Source organism: Canis lupus, chromosome 37 (assembly GCF_048164855.1).
Source record: "Canis lupus baileyi chromosome 37, mCanLup2.hap1, whole genome shotgun sequence".
Lineage (NCBI taxonomy): Eukaryota > Metazoa > Chordata > Mammalia > Carnivora > Canidae > Canis > Canis lupus.
Genome location: NC_132874.1, coordinates 1,418,855 through 1,429,497, shown reverse-complemented (window position 1 = coordinate 1,429,497; position 10,643 = coordinate 1,418,855). Strand labels below are relative to the sequence as shown.

The window sequence follows — 10,643 nt, the reverse complement described above, 5'->3', positions numbered from 1 at the left end:
TTTCTAATCTACTCTATCAAAAACTACCTGTGCTTTTTTTTTAAGATTTTATTTATTTTTAATTTTTTTAAAATTTTCATTTATTTATGATAGTCACAGAGAGAGAGAGAGAGAGAGAGGGGCAAAGACACAGGCAGAGGGAGAAGCAGGCTCCATGCACCGGGAGCCGGATGTGGGATTCGATCCTGGGTCTCCAGGATCACGCCCTGGGCCAAAGACAGGCGCTAAACCGCTGCGCCACCCTGGGATCCCGATTTTATTTATTTCTTCATGAGAGACAGAGAGAGAGAGAGGCCGAGACACAGGCAGAGGGAGAAGCAGGCTCCATAAAGGGAGCCCGCCATGGGACTCGATCCCGGGTCTCCAGGATCAGGCCCTGGGCTGAAGGCAGAGCTCAACTGCTGAGCCACCCAGGTTGCCCTACCTGTGCTTTTTTTGTTGTTACAAAATGTTCATTGTAAAAGACAGCAAGTCTTCAACATATTATATTTACTATCACCTTATAGACTAATTGATATATTTACATATTATTTATTGAATTACTATTACGTGCTAACACTTTGCTAGGCATTGGGAAGGAGGCAGTGAATATAATACCAAAGGAAAGAGAAATATGGTAGAATGGGAAAATAATGAGCAATTAACAACACAATAGAATCAATAAGCCAATGTTTATCTTTTTTTCTGTCTTGAATAGGATAATAACTTTGACACAATATTATAACTTCCTCATTCTTACCTTCCTTTGGATTGTAGTCTCCTTAAGGGCAGATGCATAAAATTTATTCATACACCATGTGTCTTTCACAATGACTACAAATGTTTGATAAATAAAAGTTTATTGCATTCCCAGAGTAATCCTGCATTACAAGTTTTTATGGGAACTTAAATTATAGAACAACAGAAGAGTAATTATAGAACAACAAAAAAGTAACTGATAGAGAAAGCTCTCCTAGATACTCCTAGTAAATCTCTGCTCAACAAAATGCCATCCAGAAGTGAGGGGATGATTATTCCAGTTATGTTGGGAAAGTTGAGATTTGGTGTTTTGAAAGTTCAAGTGTGAATAACATTGTTAAGCAAATCCCCGGGGCTGCCGAGTAGCTCTGAGCAGCAACTGTACAACTAGGAACCCCACGGGGACAGGGGCTGACTCAGCTTAGCTCTCCACTGCAGACAGTTCTTGATTGTTTCTCCGCTAAGGCAGATAACCCTAGAGATTGCTCCATTCTGTGAATTATAATGAAACTCATTGGAAACTTTTTAATAGCTGCACACAGCATGGGGGAGAACATGACAATCAGTTCTATTCTCCAAGAGCTGATCCCTGAAGGCCTAGAGATGATATCATTGTCACCCTAGTCTAAGGATCTTTGTAATGAGCTCTCCAGGGTCTTGTTCTTCCTTCTAACTTTTATAAAAACTATAGAAGTTGAAAATTGCTCTCCCACCCGCTCTAGTTTTAAATGTTGTTCATGGACCTCATCATCCAGAATCCCTTAAGATTCTCCAGTTGTCCAGAGGGAATCACATGAGTAAATGTAGCCATATTTCAATTTTACCAGAAAGCAGAAATGGACTAAGAAAAACCGCTTTTTTCAACAGATTCAAACATTCTCCATTCTTCAGTTCTCCCAGTCTACAATTCAATCTTTCTTTCTCATCCCCTTTAGAACATAACTATCACAGTAAAAAAGTCACTTGCTCAGTGAAATAGTAGGCAATTATAGTTTATTTTTGCTTAGAAGACAGGGAAAAGAGAAAAAAACCAGAAGACTAAAAACCCTGCATTTTCTTCATAGTTATTTAGATTCATCAGTTTTATGTTCCTATAAAGACCTGTAAAATATTTATGGAAACAATGTATTATTATTATGTCTGATTTCTTCCATACTTATTCACGTTATTACCCTGAAAAAAGAAGAAATTTGTGTTTTTAAAAAACTACTAGTTTCTACAAAAACACTTACGGTAATGCTATGTTTCCAGGTTCCATCTGAGCCCGCAGAAGCAAAGTGAAGTTTAATTTAGAGGGATTAGGCAAATATCCAGTAGAAACTGCTAGATTTTATCTGAATTATGACTTGGTCTCAGTGCTACAAATCATTTTTGTTGCTTTGATTTTGAAAAATATTTGTTTTCTCTACCTAAATGTCAACTTGTGAAAGAGGCAAAATAATTTATCTCCTACCAAATTCCAGGGTGCTGTAAGGAATGATGGAGAGCTAAATGTAATTATACAGCTACATTACTGCGAGTCATAAATCTCAGCAGCTGGAGTGCCCTGGGTCTGTGTGATTCTGTGTCACAAAGATGGAATCACGAGGTCTGTAAAATGGGCATGCAGCCAATCACAATAATGTTCATGCTTTAGGAGTGAAATGCAAAGATACGTATTCTTTGTGAGGTTAAGATTGTTCTGGAGTCAAACCTAAATATTAAACTCAAATTGAATTATTTTTATTCACTTCCAAAATTTTATTTAACTCTTTTAAATGTTTAAAAGAACATAACCATGATTATATGTTACATTTTCATGCAGTTATATAGTTACATGTTAACATTTTTTTATTTTAAAAAATGAAGATTGAAAATCCATCTCCTCAAACACCAATTATCTTTGCATATTTATGGAAGCATAGAAGTGAGAATGCACTATTTCTGAAATTCTGAAAAAAAAATTTAAGTGTAATATATTTCCTATATTTAACATAATTATATTTTAATAATTTTATTAATTTTAACATGTCTTAAAATAGATTTTATATTTAATATAATTCTATATAGTCAATATACTTAATAAATATATTTAAAATATTTAACATATACTTGGAATACACTTTATATATTTTATTTTTGTTTCCATATCAACTTCATATCAATTCTATATTAATAGTAATATCAACACACACACCACATTTTGTGTGTAATTTTTATGTTATTTATTTTACAACAGTGCAAACATTTATTTAATTCAGTCAATGGAGATTTTGTCTGTTTCCTTTTTTAGCCACAAGGTAACTGATATATATATAGATAGATGTAGCTATATATCTTTACACATCTATGGAAGCAATCCTAATAATAAATTAGGATTGGAATTGGAATTAGTGAGTCAAAGACTTTTGTTGCATTTGCCAAATTTAAATTTCGTAAAACTGTCCTCCAAAAATTTAAGCCTGATTTACATTCCCACATAGAGCATATGAGTGCCATCTTCTCACATCCTCACTGATAGAATACTACCAAACTGAAAATATCTCATTATTTTCATTTGTATTTATTTAGTTATAAATAAGGTTGAAAAAGTTTTATGTATTTTGGGATTGTGTGAATTACAATTTTACTACATTTTATCTCAGCCTTTTCCCATTGTCTTATGCAGTCAAATATCATCTCATCTGAAAAAGTTATTTGTTGGAAAAGCCCTTTGATACTAAAAATATTTGCTTTGTTCCAAATATGTGTTGTGGCTATTTTGCTCTGTTTTCAAAAACGATTAGCAGGCCTAGTCTAGGACTTATCATTGCGGCTGGTCCATCAGCTCTAACACTTGGTTCTTACATTTTTTTTACATCATTATTATTTTTATAACTATAAAATACCATTTTAAACCCAGATAACTTATATCTCTGTTTTGCTTTGGAAGTGAGTTTTTAAGGGTTAGTCATGAGTTTCAAATAACAGCAGTTTGGGGAAAATGTATAAGCTGGAATACGTCACATCAGGGAATATGATTCATGGTTACTCTTAGGCTATCATCACTCTTAGAAGACTCTCTCTAGTCCTTGATTTCACTGGTTCCAAGAGGTGATGTTATCATTTTGGAGTTTCTTGGGGGCAATTTTACTTTCTCCCAAGGGTAATCTGTGTGGTTTCCATTTTTTGTTTGAATATAATTTAAAGAGTATCAATTGATCAAATTCCAAATATTTATTTTATGTTTACTATATTCCAAGAACTTTAACCAATCTAAGTGAAAATAAAAATTACAAATCAAGTGACAGAGGGAAACTTGACATACTCTTTTGTGTTATCCTTTTGAAAATTATATTAAGATGGAAAGAAATTAGACTTTAAATTTTTTTTCCTCAGAAAACAGACTAAATCTCACTTTAAGGATAAAGAGGTGTTCAAAAGCTGCTCATAATTGCTCTATATTGCCAAACCTGAAGTTTTTTTGCCCCACTAAACATCAGAAATAGTTAACTACAAAAATAAAAGATCAAATTTTGAGGATATGACTCCAAATAGAAACCAAGAAAATAATCTAAGAGTTTTGATTTCTAATCATCTGGTGTTATTCCAAGATTTCTCCTAAGAATATATTCTAGTGTCTTCTGCAGCCCTGCTAATTACCCAAAGGAGTACGCAGTCCCTGTGATCTCAACAAGGAAACATGCTATGCCAACCTCTGGGCACTGTATTTGATGCTAAGAAATTAGTCCTCCATTTTTTTTCTATCTGGATCTATAAGAGCATTCAAATCTGTGTTGGTTATCTTCTGGGGTCAGCAGGAAGTCTTTGCCTTGGGTTTTGGTTAAAGGCTCCTGAAAGTCTTCTGAAGGCTGGGTATTTTCCCCAAATGGTGGGCAGAGAGGAAAGGATGCTAATGCTAGTTTCCTATTGCAATTGCCTCTTTTCTCTATAATTTAACTACCCTATGGAAATTACTCCATTTTACTTTTCCTCTGAGGCAAGGATATACCATTATTCTATCACTTTAGTCAAATCATTGGGAAAAAAATCACACAGCTTTTACATCTCTTCAGGAAGAAACTAGAATGTAACACATGCAAATCAGTTCAGGGCTTGCATGTCATCCCTTCTCTGGACAACTTGAGATCTTTGTAACTACTTCTCTATGATTTCTGGTGCATTCGTCTCACATCACCCCATTGTTATTTTCCACTTATATTAACTGCACAATCTTCCACAAAATCCCAAGTAACAAATCCCAAGCTGAGGAAAAAACATTACTACGTATTCTCCCTAAATCCCTTGGGAAAGTTACAGCCAGGTAAGCCTAAATGATTAGAGAAAACTAAGAAAACTTTCTTTTACTCTGGTATAATGTATTTGGCTGTGGAAAATAAATTTACTGTAAGAACTTTAAAGTTGAGAAGTTTTCACCCAAGGTAAGTATTTTATTTGAAAATTAAAACATTTGTGACAACAACACACAATTTGTGTTCTACTCTTTATTTTTTTCCAGCTTACTAGTTGAATATATTATTACTAATTGAAGCAGCCCTAGATTCTCTAGATCACACAACAGAGTAGATATTTTATCATGTCCATTTAATAATTTTAGTCTTCTTATTTTTGCTTCTATTATCAAGGAGTCAATGTGGTCTGAATTCCATTTATTTCCTTCCTTCTGCTATTCTGCTATTTTCATACTTGTCTCCCTTTCATTGTTGGGTCATAATTATCCTAGGATCTTCTATTCCAACTATGAGTCTGTTTTTTATGAACCTTATCTCCTTATTCTTGTTAGCCATATTAGGGTCAATCTTTTTCAATTTACTATTTAATTTTTTTCTGCGTGCTACAGTCTCCTTCCTTCTTTCTCCATTCCTTCCTATTGCTACCCATCTCTCTTCTGCAAGCTAATCATGTTGTTTTGATGTTTCTAAAAGACTACCAGAAGACAAATATACCCAAAGTTGCCATTTTATTACTGGACACAATATCTTCCCTGATCCTGGAATTCTACACTTCAGAAGGTCTTTTTCTTTCAAAGAAATGAATGAAAGAGATCCGAGTTGACAGCATTTCATAGGAATAAGTGAATATTTAGTAGATCCAATTATAACCTAAGTAAAAAGATAACATTGACACTATGAAGTAACTGCAGACTTTGGCATCTTTTTTCTTTTTAAGATTTTATTTATTTATTTTTTTTAAGATTTTATTTATTTATTCATTACAGACACACACAGAGAGAGGCAGAGACATAGGCAGAGGGAGAAGCAGGCTCCATGCAGGGAGCCAGATGTGGCACTCCATCCGGGACTCCAGGCCGCACCCTCAACCGAAGGCAGAGAGCCACGCCTGAGCCACCCAGGCATCCCAACTTTTGGCATCTTAGTAAGAATATAACATCCAGAGCATGTGGGTGGCTCAGTTGGTTGAATGTCTGACTTCAGGTCGGGTCATGATCTCAGGGTCCTTGGATGGAGCCCACATCCAGCTATGTGCTCAGTGGGGAGTCTGCTTCTCCCTCTTCCTCTGTACCTCCCCCTGCTTGTGCTCTCTCTCTCTAATAAACATATAAAATCTTTGAAAAAAAATATCCAACTCATGATAGGCACTGGTTTCCCTGTATTTTGTGTTTTTCAAATCTCATCTTGGATACTGAACTTAGCCCTGGTTGTCGCAGTTCCAGAAGGTCATTTGTCAACATTGAGGGTATGTGGAAGATAATTACAAGCTGAAAACAGACTTGATAACCTGTTATAGGGAGAATCGTTGTGGGAAATTCAACTTCTTGGCCTAAAGAAAATTTAGTTTAGTTGAGTTGAAAATATTTAAATGGCTGTTGCATAAAGAGAGATTAGAAATGATGTATAGTCAATAAAGTTGAAATACTTATGAATGAAGGAAAAAATTCCTACTTAATAAAAAGGATGATGATTATAAGTTGGAATTTCCCAACAGTAAAATAATTTGTGTTTTGTGTTTGAACAAATGATGAATGGTTTATGTAGCTGGGCAGAAGCTATCCTAGTATAGAATGGGTTGCTAGACTTGATGGCTTATCTGTTCCTTAATATTTCTAACATTCATTGGCTTTCATAAAATATAGATCAAGTATTCATTTTATTCTTACCAGGTATACAGACGATGTGAAAGGAAGACCATGGAAAAATCCAATGGCAGCTCAGAGTATGGTTTTATTTTAGTGGGCTTCTCTGATCGTCCCAAGCTGGAGCTAGTGCTCTTCATAGTAAATTTTATTCTGTATACAGTAGCTGTGTTGGGAAATTCAACCATAATCCTTGTGTGTATATTAGACTCTCGACTTCATACCCCAATGTACTTCTTTCTGGCCAATCTTTCCTTTCTAGATCTCTGCTTCAGTACTAGTTGTATCCCACAGATGCTGGTGAACCTCTGGGGCCCTGACAAGACCATCAGCTATGCTGGCTGTGTGGTCCAGCTTTTCTCCTTCCTTTCTGTGGGGAGCATTGAGTGCATCCTCCTGGCTGTGATGGCCTATGACCGCTATGCTGCAGTCTGCAAACCCCTCCACTATCTGGTCATTATGCACCCCCAGCTGTGTTTACGACTGGTGGCTGTGGCCTGGGGGAGCGGACTGGTCAATGCCATCGTCATGTCCCCACTCACAATGACTCTTCCCAGATGTGGCCGGCTCCGGATCAATCACTTCCTCTGTGAAATGCCAGCACTGATTAAGATGGCTTGTGTGGACGCCCGTGCAGTAGAAATGCTGGCCTTTACCTTTGCCATTCTCATCGTCCTCCTGCCCCTCGTTCTTATTCTCCTGTCCTATGGCTATATCACTGCAGCAGTGCTGAAGATCAAGTCTGCTGCTGGCCGCTGGAAGGCATTCAATACCTGCAGCTCCCACCTCACCGTGGTCTCCTTATTCTATGGGAGCATCATTTATATGTACATGCAGCCAGGAAACAGCTCCTCTCAGGACCAAGGCAAGTTTCTCACCCTCTTCTACAACCTAGTGACTCCTATGTTGAATCCACTCATATACACCTTAAGGAATAAAGAGGTAAAAGGGGCACTGAAAAAGGTTTTGGGGAGGCAACAATGAGCAGGAGCAACAATGTGCTACTAGTTATGCAGTCCTAGGTGATTTTTTTTTTCAAACACTGCTATGTACTTAGTGCTTTTTTTTTTTTTTTTTTTTTTAGTGCTTATAATAAAATTAACCCATGTGTCAAATGCTTGGGTTTTTAAAAATATGGATAAATGCCCTGAAGTGTATCCAGAGTCAACAGGAACCAACCATAGCCACGCAAAATATGGACCTATCTTAGCAAAATAATATTTAGTAAAAAAGAATTAAGTCTTAGAAGAACAGTGAAAAGATTTTCATGTAGATATAAAATAAACATGTGTTAAATATTTTATTCGGCTCAATTAATAAAGGAATCAGGCAAACTTAATAACCAGCTTTAAAAAAAAGTCAAGGGATATCTGGCTGGCTCAGTCAGTGGAGCCTATAATTCTTGATCTCAAGGTTGGGAGTTGGAATCCCAAGTTGAGTGTGGAGATTATTTTTTTTAAACCTTATAAAAATTAAAAGTCAAAAAGAATAAATTTGTAAGAAGTGAAGGAATGTTGAAATGAATGTGCAAAAGGAGACAAAAAAATTGCTTCTTTTGCTATGGGGAGAGAAACCAGTTCCATTTCAACTTAACAGAACTGAGTTCACATGTCATTGACAAGAGTTATTTTCTATTGCTTTCAGCTTATCATCTATAATTTACAATTAATAATAATATATATCATTTACACAGAATAAGAATCAGATAACTCAAAGGTACCTCTAGAGTCTAGACAATGCATAATTTTCTACTGAAGCATATATTTTCCCCTACAAAGTAAACCATATATCTTATTTATGTTATAAAACTAAGTCTATAGTCTCAAAACTCTTAATAAAAGGATATAAATATTTTCATATTGATTTTTTTATGTGACAAAACTATGGTATAGATCCCATGTAAATTAATCCAGGTCACACGGAAGATAAGTGGGGTTCAGAAGTGGTGTGTACAAGTCTGCACCTTAGCTGTTATCCACTGAATAACGCAGCTTTTGCTACTGAATGTATAATGCATGTACAGGTCACCTAATTAATAATCAACCCCAGCCCTGTTTTCTTTATCTACTTGTATAGTCCTCCCAGCATGCTGGAGATGCTGTAGACCCTATAAGAGAATTCTACCTTTCAGAAACTCATTTTTCTTTGACCGTTAATACCATGACATCACCCCTTTCCACAGTGCCCATGCAAATCCTCTGTCCAAATATGTCCCATGCTCCAGTGGTCAGCTTAAATTCACATAATATTTGTAAAATTATCTGAGTCTCCTTGATTTAAAAATGTTCTGTCCCTCCTCTTTACCAGTTGCATTTTTATACACTGAAATGACAGTTTTTCTAGTTAATATTACTATATTTATATGTCTATTAGTATGTAAGTTCCTTGATCACAAGGCTACTATATTTTTAATCCTTTTTTAGCACCATTTCATGTATTAAGTTGTTATTAAAATGCCTTGTAGATAGTAAGCAAGCAGTAATAGTTTCGGATGCTTATTAATTTTAACTGATTAATTACATTCAGAAATCAATCCTTCACTTTGATGCACTAGTTCTGTCTGTTCTTCAACATTACAAGTGGATCTATCACAACATACTGCCTGAATTTACATTTGTTGTCAAATGTTTTATAATTTTTTTTAAAGATTTTATTCATTCATTTATGAGAGACACAGAGAGAGAGAGAGAGAGAGGCAGAGACACAGGGAGAGGGAGAAGCAGGCACCATGCAGGGAGCCCGACGTGGGACTCGATCCCAGATCTCCAGGATCATGCCCTGAGCTGGAGGCTGCGCTAAACCACTGAGCCACCCAGGCTGCCCCTATAATTTTTTTTCTTAATTCAATGTAAGCTCTATGGTAAGAGATGAGAAAAAGCCATTGAGAAATCTCTATATGTATCAAAAATCATCCCCAACTTTTAGAGAAGAAAATATTTTCTTTTCCTACATAGGAATCATAAACTTGAGGGGAATTACCATGCATTCTGCCATGGTCTAGAGTTTGGACAGTAACAACAGTTCAGAATTTTAAACCTCTTTAGATTGACTTAACAAAGGTATCTTTCCCCTCCTCATTGAATTGATTTTCTTCTGTACAATGCCTTCAAAGGCCCCATTTCATTATTGCTTATTTGTTATTCATTTCCAATTGTTAATAGACTATTAAAACCAGTGAAAATACATTTTTAAGAGAAAGAGAGTGTGTGCGCGCGGCGCACACACACACACACACACACACACACAAGTAGGGAAGTGGCAGAGGGAGAAAGAGAATCTTAAACAGGCTCCACACCCAGCGCAGAGCTCAGTCTCAGGACTCTGAGATCATGACCAGAGCCAGAATCAAGAGTTGGCACTTAACCAACTGGTTGGTGCTCCACCAGTGACAGTATTTTTTTAAAGCTTCTGTAAATATGAGTGTAATAAAATGTTTACAAATCATAGATATGCTGGAAAGTTATAAGATGACCTTTGTGAATGTGAGTGGGAAGGATTATATTTATAGAATAGGAATTTTACATTGAAAGTGGAAATTACTTTTAACAATATGCAGGTAAGAAATACCTTAAATGAATATTACTTTTGCCTTTGGTGCAGAGTTGCATACATCATTTCTCAACACTGGAGATTTAAGTTAGGTAATGCTTAGAATTCTACTCTTGTGGTGCTGTAGCATCCCATAATATGTGTTACAGATCTGGTGATTAAAAAATAGCCTCCACTTCTATACTTCTTTTTCTTTTGTATTTAAGAAAATATCAATGGTGACTTAATATCTTAAAAGGCACATTTATTTTGCATAATCTGTATTGTACACAATATTTGTCTT

The 10,643-nt window shown here is 35.8% G+C and overlaps 1 protein-coding gene across 1 annotated transcript; it reads left to right on the top strand.

The window, feature by feature from the left end:
• The first annotated feature begins 6,865 nt into the window (after positions 1-6,865).
• LOC140626075 (putative olfactory receptor 2W6) lies at positions 6,866-7,795 on the top strand. The gene has a single exon (XM_072813688.1). It carries the CDS (start codon positions 6,866-6,868, stop codon positions 7,793-7,795), a length of 930 nt encoding a protein of 309 aa, XP_072669789.1.
• Positions 7,796-10,643: the final 2,848 nt, after the last annotated feature.

What these genes read in the sequence shown, in the direction of transcription:
- LOC140626075 (XM_072813688.1), top strand. Translation starts at nt 6,866, where the DNA reads ATGGAAAAATCCAATGGCAGCTCAGAGTATGGTTTTATTTTAGTGGGC.